The sequence below is a fragment of the Melanaphis sacchari genome, unplaced genomic scaffold (assembly GCF_002803265.2).
Source record: "Melanaphis sacchari strain LSU unplaced genomic scaffold, SCAv2.0 Contig8_pilon_pilon, whole genome shotgun sequence".
Classification (NCBI taxonomy): domain Eukaryota; kingdom Metazoa; phylum Arthropoda; class Insecta; order Hemiptera; family Aphididae; genus Melanaphis; species Melanaphis sacchari.
Window position 1 is genome coordinate 3,223,934 of NW_020271635.1, and position 14,823 is coordinate 3,238,756.

Here is a 14,823-nt window from a genome sequence, read left to right on the forward strand (position 1 = left end):
ATCTAAATAATATCAAATTGTAATGTTTTATCATCAAGAACAAAGATAGTAGGACTGACAACGGTGTTGTTACCACGGATATACATATACCTTAAAACATGTAACATTAGTATTCTATGGCTTAAACCGAGGTGGTTGTACCTATGCCATGACAGAGTATGTGAAGGGAAAAATTTAGCTATTGATGCGCCATCTATTTGAAAAGTTAACACTATTTAAAATTGTGATACCCATAAAACATTGTCATGATTTAAATTTATTTCAACGTACCTATTTAACTATCAATGTTTGTCAAGTAATTGACACAATATTATTCATGTGTTCAAAACATATATATTATAAGTTCTTTGTATATTTATATAATGTAATGCGACGAAGAAGAGGCATCACGTCTCTTTGTACCGACAAACTTTGAACGTGACGGTTCTATTTTTTCATTTATTTAAATATTTATATATATATATATACATATATTTATGTATAATATTTAAGGTATGTGTGAAAAATTAAATTATGTACACGAAACATCTAAAGCAATTTTTGTATAGTTTTTTTTTTTTTTACTATATATATGTAGGTACTTATATTTTTCAAATCAATTATAAACAATTGGCAATTGGTTTTTAGTAAATATATGCAAAATTTGTGCCAATGGTTGGTAAATAGATATAAATTATGGTGTGAGAATATTAGCTTATTTGTCTTAAACACATTATAGTCGGTACTTACACTCTTATAGTAGGTATGTGGTATACTTCAATTTAGGTTATCTTACTATCCTATTTTAATGTTGTCACTTATTGTTACTTGTCAAAATATCAAAATATATACTAAATAGTATTTACCAATTTACCTGTATTAATAAACATGAAGTTACGATGTGTATTAATATTTTATACTTGTATGGTCGTATCGTTTCATAAATTATGTCAGATGTAATAATAATTTCTATTGCAACTGTGAAGGTCAATTTTTAGAAACATACAATAGCAATTCATCACATGAATTTAACTTGATAGAAAAGTGAAAGGATTTAATATATTTCAGTTAAATTTTAGTTTGTTCGTTTTAGAATTTATAGGAAGGCATAGATATTATTGATTTTTATTTCTCGTCATACATTTTTAATAATAGTAATACATACAAATAGTAACATGGTTATGGAAATAAAAAGTACAAAATACAATAATTAATTAACTATCATTATTCATTACGAATCACGAATATAATAATAATACATACGTTAAAATAATTCGAAATAGGCTATATGTACAACAATGCTCACAATATAATATAGTTACATCATAAGCCAACTAATCATCTTGAAGCCACAGTTTTGTTGGTATGTGACTAAATGCATCGTTCATAATTTGTTTAAATATAGTTGATAGATTTTCACCTATATTTTCTTTTAGTTCGTTTACCACTTCCAACGCGTTTTGGTTCAAAAACGTGTTAACAGTTCGTCCTGTGAAGAAAAGAAGAAATCATAATCGGGACATTTTGATAATTGAACAATACCATAAATCGTTGACATGTCCCTTTTTATATTTATAGTGATTCATATGTGTATTATGGTTTTACTAAAGCTAAGTAATTTTATAAGATTTTACTAACCCAATACTTTATTGCCGTTGAACAAATTGTCAAAGTTGGCTCGCATTGCAGCTAAATTAAAGTCTACTTTCATACTGCTAGCCACCATCACAGTTTCGTTCATATATTTTGGGAAGTAGATTTTTGTCTGTACGTGCGTAGTTACATTTTCTAAAAATTTAGCAAATATAATATTTATATCATAACGTTTTTAGTTTACGTTTTATTTAATACTCACTCAGGTATAGTTTAGCATCACCTACACCAACCAGTGGTAATAATAACAAATTTCCTTTCAGATCGTATTTCGATTCTACTTTGATTGTTGGTATGAATAGACCAATGTCTAGACGATTTTTAACCAAGTCCATCCTAAAAGTACACAATTGTTACCTATTGTATATTATGTGAATTTTAAATTCAAATGCATGCAACAATAGCCAAAATATTTTTTGGGATTTCATTTAATAAATAACACATTTGAATATTGTACAAATGTACATCTTCTGTATATTTGATAATTTGGGATTTACTAAAATATTGTAAAGAGATAATGAAGTCACGGGATGAAATATTTTGAATACTTACCTACCTCTAAAACATAGATTTTATAATTATTTATATATATATATGTTAACTATATTATATATTATAGATTTGTAGCCTGATTTATTTAGGAGCGAAGAAGCTACATTGGTCAGATTTTTGCATGACGTTATTATGTTATACAAGACAAAAGTTTGATTGAAAATTGAAATCGGTAACAGGTACTATCGAAAAATACAATATAATTATTAGAGTAAAATGGTTCTTGTTTTAAACAATTATTAAATAACAATTTTTCTAAGAATATTTAAAAAGATTTAATTTAACAATAAGTTAATAATTGTATTTTACATTGAATAAAATATTACGGCGATTGAAGTAAAATAGCTATTCTTGATTATAGGCTATAGCAACTTAAACTTTATTACAGTTAATGAAATTAATTTAATTTAAGTAATGTAATTTATTTAATAAATAGAGTAATTTTGGATTTATTTAGTATATAATAATTACGAGTACATATGTATTTATGTTTATATTTTTTATAATTTTCTGTTTCTACTACTTATATTATTACAGTAAAACCTGTCTTATCCGGACCCTTGATTAAACGGAATCCTATTCTGTGTGAACATTTATTATGATCCCAGCAGATTTCTATAATTTAACATAGATTTAAATCCTTGATAAAACGGAACCTATCTAATATAAAACGGAAAGCTATATTTTCTGGTCCCATAAATCAAGTACACCTTTAACAAACAGAAAAACATACCATAAAATGAACAAAAAATATATTCTTGATACCTATATTTGTTTTGCTATTAATAAAAAATTATAATGTCAGAAATTAATATGTATCGATAGATAATAATACTTTATCTTGAATCTATATCATCAATGCTTATTAGTTATTATTATCACACCGTAGTCGTAGTTTTCCTGTCGTTTTATCTCGTTTTATTTGTTCTCACAATGTCTTCAAAGATTTGTTTAAGTTTAAATGAAAAAATGAAAGTTATATTAAGTTGTTAATTGTTAGAGAAAAAAACCAGACAAAAAACTTTACACGAATTTTTGAATTTTGGATTGTATTAAAACCTGCTTACTTTATTTAATTAATACTTATACTAAATATGTTTTTTCAAATTTTGTAATTTTTTTGAAATTTTAATATATCATTATTTTGAAATATCTTATTAACATGTGTTATGTAATAATTTAATTAAAATTAAAATTTATTGTTGCTTTTTGATATTAATTAATTTTCAATATTTTAATTTTTATTATTAGCTTGAAAATGTTACAACCTTAAATCTTAATCATGCGGAATATTGTAATTCTGTTGGTACGGAATTTTCCTTTTTATTCAGTTGTATGGAAACCTGCCTAAAACGAAAATTTTTACTGGCCCCGTGCAATTCCACACAATAAAGGTTTTATTGTATATGCGTATCTACTATTATATTATCATTATAATTAATACTTAATAAATAATTGAAATTATTATTCATTAAATAATATTTTTATAGTTCGTAGTTTCTATTTTAAATTCTTTAAATTAACATACTTTGTATACAGAGCAGTTGTATTACTTGGTCCGTGGACAATAAGATTTGTGAATGCTCCGGATAATGTTATGGCACCTTGGCCTTTAGTTAAAGACACTTTTTCAATATTCATTGGCTCGAACGGTCTGGTTCCAATTTCCGGTATACCTAATCCAGAGTAATATTTTAAAATAAAGTTTAATAATTGATTTTTATTTTACATTATATTTATACGTATTTTACCTTTCGCCAAGTAAGGAAACATGTTTTGAAAAGTCATACAGATACATTCGTCCAAATTCGGGTCTTTCTTTTTGCAGGCATTTAACCAAACAGCTATAACAAATCAGTATAAAAATTGATAAAACAATAAATCTTTTAATTGCCAATTGTAGTGACATCTGACAGAATGTCAGGAGTCATAATATATATATTTATATAAATTGCTAATATTAATGGTAAATAATGTATTTTATAGTTTGTGTCTATAATGTATTTATTGTTAAAAATTATAAAGATTCAAGTTAGATTAGTAAAATCCTAAATCGATTTTCTTAATTTATTGTAATCTAAAAATAAATTACTCTTGAGTCTAGATGCTTGAAATTTTCACAAAATATTTTTGTTAGTATTTTCTATACATGGTATTATCTTTAAAAAAAATTTTAAGCTATTTACAAATTTGAAATTTTCTGTTTTGTTTTAAAAATTTAAAAAAAATGTATATATTATGTATAGTAAAAATATTTTAAAATGCAAAATATGGGATTTCATTAGTTGAGAAATATTAGTTATGAAAAAAATTTGAGCATAATTCTACAGTAAATTTTTATAAGTGTTTTATTTTCGAAAATTCTGAAATTTGCTAATTTTACTTTACAATGATCTAATAAATTCAAATGTTATTTAAAGTAAAATTTTTATAACTTAATAATAGACCGTGTACTTAGAAATTCATATAATTTTTAGTATTTTGTATATCCTAAGTTTGAAAATTTAGTATAAAGTTATACGTAAGTTTTTATTATAAGAATAATGAATATAATTTAATTGTTAATGCATAAATATTTTTTATGAGTATCTGAAGTTAAAATTCACTGAACTAGGATATTCATATACGTAAAATAAGAATTTTTCATCAAATAATTTTAATCTTTTAATGTAATCAAAGAAGTATTTACCGTAAAAACTTTTAAAACACTTCAGTATTATTTAAATTATTATTTTCGATAATCGATAAAATCTTTTTATTTTATTTTATTAATAATTGTCCATTAGTTAATACTAATTTTTGACTTCTGTTATAACTTGTAGCTCAACAATGGATATACATATTTTATGTAATAATAAAATATTATGAATGATTACAACACTAGTTAATTATATGAAAGATTATAAAAGAAAATTAAGCTAATGAAAGAATTATAGGAGTTAATAATGAAGATAATTATAAGTGTGGAAATATTATCGAACAAAAATAGATTTGGGAGAAACTATACCTTCAGTGATAAATTATTTAGAACGGAAGAAAGAAAATTAGTGAAATGATAAATGATTATTGAATCTAAATTTGAAATTGAGTTATAAGAGATGAATCGTGAAGGTGAATTCTGATTTTTTGTTTATTATTTAAATATTTATAAGAGTGTAATTTAGTAGTGCAGAATAGTCGTCTTAAAGCATCTCTGTAAGTATTAACGTAATGTTGCCTGTAGGTAGTAGGTAATCATACAATATTATTATAGGTATATATGTACGCTTTATTCAACATACACATTTTTGTGTTTATAACCCCGCAGTTCGTATACTGGCTATATTTATAAGTATTTCGATGATCGAAATATTCTGCACCGAGTTTTTAGTCGTTACATAAATAGAAACATCGAAAAGCGTTTACGTTTGTTTTACGGTATCTATATAATGTAATGTTAATATTTTTATAATATGCTTTTAATCCACTTCGGTATCATGTCTTCCGAAATCGTTTTCATCCGCATAATCAACTGTATACGATGTATATAGCTAAATATATAATTACGTATGTAATATATGTATGGTTATGATAGTATAGGTAATAATCTTTAAATTACTATTGCTACAAACTCACGGTGTCGTTGGACACGTGTGGTTCGCTTTCACTGGGACCGAGCGGGATCACATAAAATATAAGGAGAAAAATGAGTGAGAGAGAAATAGGAAATTTTTTTTTATTACAGACGTTTCGAACGTACTTTCATTAATGAGGGCGCTTACTTAATGGGTTGATCGCCGGACTAGCAGCGGCAACAGCAGGTTATAATAATAATATGTTCGCTCCAAGGCGATTTTTTATAATAATAAACAAACAAGTAATAACTACTATTATACGTTCACGTATATTATTATTATATACACACGTCGCAAAAAAAAAATAAACGTTCGTTCTTACATAATTCGATCGGGACACGATCGTGTACGGTTGCGATCGCGCGGTGACTACAACTACTATGTATATACCTAATATTTATATATACATAATATTAAAATATTCGCTATTGGTTTATTACTTATTGGTTATTACATGGTTATTACTCATGTTATTGTAGTAGCACCTATACGTACCCATCTATGTAGTGTGTACATAAATTCTGCAGTACCTATATATCTATAATAATATAATGATTAATGAGTATAATTTTATGTGTATGATGTATGGGATGTGTGCTGCTAACAGAATGTTATGTAATCCGTATATTATTATTATTTAGGCATTAGGCGGTCAAAAAAATAAAACATTATAGGTATATTATTTTATTAACAGAATTACAGGAGCCAACTCTGGAAAATAAAAATCGATGATTTATGATGTACACGACCTAGTCAGGCACCAGTCAATGGTTGTCGCCTTGTGCGTTATGATGTGTAAACCGAATGTTTTTGACCTGTTTAGGAAGTAAATTCGTGCGTGGAATGCTTAAAGAAATTACGAACGCGCGGGGTTGTTGCGAAATGCCACTCGGGGTCGGCAGTAGTAGTAAGTAGTAACAATATTGAGCTTGGTAAACCCTATTAAAATGTTCTATATTATTTACTTATTATTTCGTTCATTAATTTTTAAGTTCTTTTGAATAATATGTATGACATAAATATTTTATCATTGCTTGATAATCGACGTGCAGGCATATGCAGCAGCTTACCCGAGGTCCGAGAAGATGCAAATCGAATGTTTGTACGTTTGAATTACATGTAGTATGGTAGTTACCAGTAGAAATTAAAATTAATGTTAATATATTTGTATATTATATTTTAGAAGGAAGATCGAATTCGATCCATATAACGATACACGATTTTGATCACCAAATACGATTTTGATGTCGCAATATATTTTTAAATTAAAAATAATATGAGCATATAGAAAAAGTGATTTGTCAGGTTAACTTGGTTCAAGTTTGAGAATTAAATATCATCACTCAAATGAAAATAAAGTGTGCCCCCCAATAACCAAATAATGTTAAAATACAACTGTGAATTAATATCCATTGGAAAAATTATAATGAATAATAATAATTACAATAAATAAGTCTTACGAGCGGTTTGAAGTGGCGGTATCTGGTCTTGTTGAATCGGCTTTTGGTTGTTGGTGGCTTGAATCATCACTATACAACCAAGGGTTGTGGCGCACACGACTATTGCCGTAATAAGCAGCATTATGTTAGGTAGTTCACAGAGTTGTATGTTGTTTACAGGTGTATTGTGATTACGGCTTTTCGGATATACGGTGTTGTATGTGCGTTAATGACAAACGACGATTGAAACACAAAACCTATACAAAATATATCTTCCAGAAATCGTTTGAGAGAAGGAAATAAAACAGACCAAATCCGTACTCGACAGTGGACACACAGAATGTTGGCGTAATACTTGTGACCGGCGTAATATTACAAGCGCCGAAGAAGACTAGTTTGAACGTTGTCGACAGAGAAAGTTTTTATCCGTCCGCCGTCCGCCGTTCGGTACGTCTGATTGGTTTACGTTTACCATATATATAATATATATACATTTATTATTATTTTTTAATACCGAATTATCGAGTATATACTATGTAACGTGGTATAACGAAAGATGCAATTTTAAAAATAATATAACAAGTATTTAATGTGGTTAAACGTATTATTTGTTATAATTGAAAAACCTTAAATGACACAAATAATAAATAATAATACAAATATAAATACAAAAAATTTAAAAAATGACACCAAATATTTACACATCATTTATTGATTATTTTTTAATACACAATACTACTTAAATTGGTAGTAATTCGTCTAATGAATATGTGTGATACAGTTTGTTGGCGAATTTTTTGAATAAATCACCAATTGTTTCTTCGAGAATAGGTTTGAATTCTTGAGCAACATGTCTCCAATTATCATTTAAAAACGTATTCATCGCTTCACCTAAGCAAAAAAAAAAAAAAAAATCAAATCAAATTAAATAAATACTATGAAAAGTAAATTGTAAATATCATAAGTCATATATATTTTTTTATTATATCTATCCATGTTCCGTACAAATGTCAGATTATAAATTTTATTATACAAAAAAAGTAAATATGATAATACTATTAATACATTATTATTGTTTGACTTAAATATAAAAATTTTTTTGTAGGTTTAATTGTTATGCATATTTAGTATGTTTATTGTATTTGTATTTACCTATGTCTTATGTATTTATACATTGCGAACACAATTATTAAAAATCAATTTAATTTAATTAAAATAATATTATGTGTTTTAAAAATATTTTACTTTAAATTAATGTATTTATTTTGATTTTTCAATGTTACGCATTAAGTTGTTTTTGCCAAGTCTTATTATAATGCGCTTATGACGCAAAAGATGCATAAAAATAATCTAAAAAGTTTTCTTTAAAATGAAATTTTCTGATTTTTTTGTTAAATATAAAAAATATACAACACTTAAATTTAAATTATAATTCAACTAAGATTTTCGTGTATAAATTATATAATAATTATGTGAATGGGCATAAATATTTTATAATAATTGTTCAATAGGGGTTTTCAAAATATTTAAATATTTATAAATAATTAATGTGATAAATTAAAAACATTTTGTATTTTTATTTTGTAGTTGAATTGATATTATATGGAGATAACTTAAGTGGATTACAGTTACGAGTAATTTTTAAGTATATATAAGTATTACCTAGTTCCCTGTCGCCTTCAAACAAGTCACTGAGGTAAATACTTGCATGACCGATTTGAAAATCAATGGCTACATCTTGAACATTGAAGTGTTTTCTACCTCCAATTTGAATAGTATTACATTGAACGAGGACATTAGCTTCAATATTTGCTAAAATATCAGGAAAACAAAATTAAATACAATAAAAATAAAATATGCTTAAAATGGCTTACTATAATTTCCCTCGCTTAGACCAGCTCCAGAAATGGGTAACATTAAAATTCTGCCTTCGATTGTGTAATTGGCTGTCATATGCAGAAAAGGTAACCATACTTTTATTCGAATTCTCTCTTTTTCCAAATCCACTCTGAATGATCATCATAGTAAAATAATAAAACGCAATTTAATCATGTGTATTTAGAATTGAAAGACTACATTTTGTAGTTAAAGATTATAGGCTATATTATTTTTAATGTTAACTAAAAAATATACTAGATTTATGAAAAATACAATGTTTTAAAAAATAAAGTTAACTGAAAATATAAACATTTAATTAAAATATTTTCTTATAGAATTTTAACTATAAAAAAATATATTTAACCTACTTGACATTTTTTAAAATAAATTGACTTGGACCATACACACGAATATCTCGATAAATTGATTGTACACTGACACTTCCTTTGTTACCTTGGTTCATCACAATTTCAGGTATGCAAAGTGGTTCACAGGAGGGTATAAACAATTCTGGGATTCCTGATAAAAATAAATTAGAATAAAGATATTAATACTAGTAACAAAGGGTTTAAAACACAAAGTTGATTAAAAGTAATTATCGGGTTCACAAAAAATTATATTTTAGTCCTCAGTATATTTATAAATTTCATGGATATAAGATTTTCAAAGAAATAAATCGTTTAAAATTACCTAATCGTTACGAGTATTAATTCTATCGGTTTTATACCATATGTAAATTAGAATTCCAAATATTCATGTACATATTTTTAAATCACGTGTTTTTTTTTTTTATAAGTATTTTAATATCTGTTTTATAATATCAATATTTCTGTTCTATTATTTTACCGTGATAATGTAATTGAAGTTAGATGATGAGTAAGCCATATTTTTTTTAAAATTTTTCGTTACAAATCATTAAAATTAATGCTGTTATTAATATTATTGTTAGAGAAAAATGTGAAGGCACAATATGTTCACGATTCAAAATGTGTAAAGTGGTTAATTTGAAATAAGATATTCAAATTATGTAAAATATGAAGACGATTAATCATATGAAAATTGATGAATCAATAGTCTTAAACCATGATCATTTATAACTCGATATACTATATTATATGTTTATGGTTAATAGCATAATTTAAAATTAAAATTAATATGAGTATTTTTTTGATGTAACTATTTTTAGCTTACGACTATGCATTATTTAAAAGGAAATAGTAATACGTATTTTTAATATCATTATTGATACATGATAAATAGCAATAAATGAATGGTTTACCTCTTGCCAATTGCGGTCTTAGGTCTTCGATGGCACCTTTTATACAGTCGTTCAAATTTGGATCACTTCGATGACATGTTCGTAATATATTATCTGAAAAAAAATGTTGTTTATTTTAATTATTTTTACTATATTATTTGGATTAGACTTACGTGGTCTTCTCGACTGTGTATATAAATCAGTTTCCGAACGTATGTTAGTTATATAAAGTACAAGTGCCAAGAAATACAAATTAAAATTACTATTCGTCATTTTATTGAATTTAAAAATCTAGTCTTTGCTCTTCCAACATCAAGTAAGAGTACAAACACTTAAATAATAATCTGCAAGTCTGTAGGTATATACTAAATCTAAACATGTTATTAAACTGTTTTGTACTCAAAAAACTATTGTATACAAAACAATTGAAGTTTTCCGCGTTAACAAAGGTATATTAACTGTAGATCATGTGTATGATTTATAACTGTTGTTTACATTTATTTAAGATTTTGGTTTAGTTAAGTTCCGCGTTTTTCACGCGACAGACGTGTCATTTTATCTATTATAAAGAATTAAACAATTAAAAAATAAAAACAAACTTAGTTGTCTAGAAAAAAATCATTAGTTATATTAAACATTTTTAAAATTAAATTCTGTTTTCAAATATTTTAAGCATTATCATATTTGTTTAAAAATTGTAATACAATTTCAAACGTATGTAATGTATTGTAACAATATATTAACTATTATTAATCACCCGATTATATTCAATTACAATTTTATAAGTATAAAATTTCTATGAAAGCATAATTTCGTTAACATTTTATTTTAACTTAAGCAATATCTGTCTTATCTATAATTGTGTACCTATTTTATGTTATATTATTATACATATTACATATATTATATTTATTATATAATGTATAATTATTTATCAATTATTTTTTGTTATAAATGTTAGTTTTTAGTAGGTATTTGAATTTTTATATTTTAACTTATTTATATTAATAAAACGTAATGTTTGTGTGTGTATATAAAAGCAATCTTCTACGTTTCACAGTTAAGTCTATTGCGCTCGTGGTTCTGAAATTTGGTACATAGGTAATCTTATACAGTTATACTCAAGGAATTTGTGTATGCATCTTGAAACCAAAGTTTTAAATTTTTTGTTTTAAACAGTATTTACAAAGGGATTTTGTTTGTTTGGTATAATTTAAGTCATTTTAGATTTACATTTTATATTTTTATATTCGGTCAAAACAACCTAAACAGTTGTATTAATAATTTATGCAGTTTACATTAAAAATCCACGAGTATTTAATTTATCTCGGACAATACCGTATCACCGTAAAGGATTAGTTTGAAAACAGTTTTTCTTAATTAGATATTTTAATCTGGTCTAAGTGTTTAATTTCTATCACCATATTACCCACATAGATTGTAGATTTGAAAATAAAATTAATATAACTTATATAATTTAAACCAATTAAAATATCTAATTTATTTTCTCTATTATAAATAAGTATTATTTAAGTACGTTAAAGAATATTGTTTCCTTACTTTACTCCTTCGTTACTTAAAGGATTTTTAAATGTTACATTATATTGTAATTACTATCCTATATTTAAATAAGAACCAATAAAGATAATGACTTTGAACAAAAAATTTGTGGGAAAAGCAAAATTATAAATTAGATTTAAGTGATATCATTAAACTTAATTTTTTAAACAGAGAAATGATTTACTTCTAGAATTAATTGAAAACATAAATTAAATTATTATTATTTTATATTTATTTATTTTATTTTAATCATTTATTCATGTTCAAAAGAAGGATAGCAGTATTCAGTGACAGAAAATTAAAACGTAATATTGTAATTACATTTACCATTGTATATGAGTATATTTCCAATTTAGTTATACAAAAACAGTAGGTACTTAAATTTTTGTTTATTTATTTTTTTTTTTTTATAACAAATTACAACTATCATATTTTAAAAACGATTCTGAGGTTTTTAGAGGAACGTAAGCACTATTTAAATAAATAAATTGAGTTTAAGTTTCTCATTTGTTTTAATAAATAAATATTTCAAATAACCAATGAACATTAATTTACGTTAATTTTTTTCTAAATCTATGTACAACATCTCGGGAGAACTTTTATTTTATTAAAAGTAATAAAATATTTACGAAAATGTTAAATGTATCGTATCCATAAATACACTAAATAGGAGTCTAATGAAGGTATTAAACTGCACTACTTAATATTCTTGTAACGAAAATAGAAATCTTAAAGGAATATGTTTCTTATATAAGTATATCAATTTACGTATAATCATCCGACAATATGACGTTTGAGGAATGCTTATTTTAATCACCTAAAATACATTCAAGGTTATGGTGTGTGATAGTGTAAAGAAATAGAAACTATAAAGATTGTTTACTTTTTAAAATATACCAGTCATCCGTATTTTTGTAAGATTTTTAAGATAATACTTCAATCCTGAATAATATTATGCTTTTTAGTAGTAATACATTGATTTTTTTAAACAAATATTATATTCTAACATATAATACGCACTTGGTGTTACTATAATTTCCTGATGTTTTTTAAAGTGTTATTTTTATATTTCAATACTCCTAAAGCATAACTGTCATTTATTTTTTAAGTTATTGTTAAGTTCTTTTTTTTTTTGTGTGTCACTATGACAATTATAAAATACTAGATAATATTTTAAAATTTTTTATATAAGCAGTAGATAAATTAAAATAAGATATTTCAAAGAATAATATTTATGTTAAATTTAAAGTCATTAAAACGCATTTTCACCAATATATACATTAGTCTTCATTCAGAACATAAACTAATATGATATAATATTCTTGTACACATTAATAATTTATATTATTTTAGTTAATCTTACGTAAATACTACTGAAATAAAAACTCAACTTCGGATTGATCAAAGTACCATCTATGGATGATCGCTTTATGTTTTCAACAAGCCACTAATCATGTCTTTCTAATAAACTTCACTTATTCTTATTAATTATTACAGCCTGATTGTATAATACGATAATAACAATGATAAATGTAAAAATTAAATAAATACATTTTAATGTGACAAACAACAATGCAATTATACATGATATATATCTAATATAATTTTGCCCTCGGTGTTCTTCGAACGTAATAAAATATTCAGCGTATAATTTTTAATAATATTAAAAAAACCCAATTTATCATATTTAACATGTGCCTAAGTTACATATGTAACTAGTATGAGATAAAATTCGTGAAGAATTTTCACTGACATTATGTCGTTAGCAATTGCTATTAGGGCATTGAATATGTTAATAGTTATTAGTTTTCTATATTACTCATGAATGACATAAAATTTGATTTTAACGGAATTAATTACCTGGGTTTTTATAATTTTGCTCTTGATTTCATGCATTCATGACATAATTTTATATTACTTATTTATCACTAAACAATAAATATTATTCAAAATTAATCACGATAATCAACACAACACATTTATCTTAACTTAACAAAACTTTATAATTTTCAATCAACTTTTTATTTTTAGTATAATAATTTCTAAACAATTATTGTAAATAAAAAACTAATTAAAAAGTAACTAAAAATAATTCATGTTAACAATTAATAAAAAAATATAATTATTTTAAACAATTTACAAATATAAAATAATATTAATTAGAGCTAGGATTTTTACTAAGATACTCGTACGCAATAAAAAATGGTAAAACATTAATATATATAAGAAAAAATATAAATTCTATCACACATTAAATAAATTTTATATAAAAATTGATTGCAAATAACGCAATTAAACATTTTTCCATCAGTTTTGAAAATTTCTCTTGACAATTCTTCAATAAAATATCATAGCTAAAATCACCTTTACTTTGAACTTTAAGCATTATTCGATATTGCTTATATAAATGTTACATTAAAATGTCACGTACAGAATATACAGTTTTGTATCTAAATTTAAACACGTATCGTACTAATGATTAGTAAATTAACTCATGAACAACCATAGTTTACAAACCTACCAAGAAAAAATATTGTCTTTTACTCAATGTAATACAGACCATATCAGTTTATAAACAATATACTTACATAAAATAAAACAATAATTTTAGATTTTTACATGATGTTTTATAAATTTTTCTTAAATAAATATTCGAAAACTATATTTGCAATTATATGTATTTTGATTAAAATATACGAAGTAAAAATTGTTACATTTAATTCAATATGAGTAAAATTATAGATATAACTGACAATCATAATTATGTATTTGAACATTTTGAACTAAATAAGAAAAAAGTATTCTAATGCATACAAATTCTAGCCTTAATAATAAAAAATGATTAATAAGTTATAAAACTTACACATATGATTGTTTTCTTTAGCTATAC

At 24.5% G+C, this 14,823-nt stretch overlaps 2 protein-coding genes across 2 annotated transcripts; both read right to left on the reverse strand.

Moving 5' to 3' along the window:
• Positions 1-1,190: 1,190 nt before the first annotated feature.
• Positions 1,191-7,599, reverse strand: LOC112602744 (protein takeout). The gene is made up of 6 exons (XM_025350986.1): positions 7,259-7,599; positions 3,936-4,028; positions 3,713-3,860; positions 1,835-1,968; positions 1,618-1,767; positions 1,191-1,468 (listed from the first exon to the last, which is right to left on the reverse strand). Exons 1-6 carry the CDS (start codon positions 7,377-7,379, stop codon positions 1,314-1,316), a joined length of 801 nt encoding a protein of 266 aa, XP_025206771.1. The 5' UTR covers positions 7,380-7,599; the 3' UTR covers positions 1,191-1,313.
• A 334-nt stretch (positions 7,600-7,933) lies between these two features.
• On the reverse strand, positions 7,934-10,883 carry LOC112602745 (protein takeout-like). Its single transcript, XM_025350987.1, has 6 exons — positions 10,547-10,883; positions 10,395-10,487; positions 9,484-9,634; positions 9,112-9,245; positions 8,900-9,049; positions 7,934-8,128 (listed from the first exon to the last, which is right to left on the reverse strand). The coding sequence occupies exons 1-6, from the start codon at positions 10,644-10,646 to the stop codon at positions 7,977-7,979; spliced, it is 780 nt and encodes a 259-aa protein (XP_025206772.1). The 5' UTR covers positions 10,647-10,883; the 3' UTR covers positions 7,934-7,976.
• Positions 10,884-14,823: the final 3,940 nt, after the last annotated feature.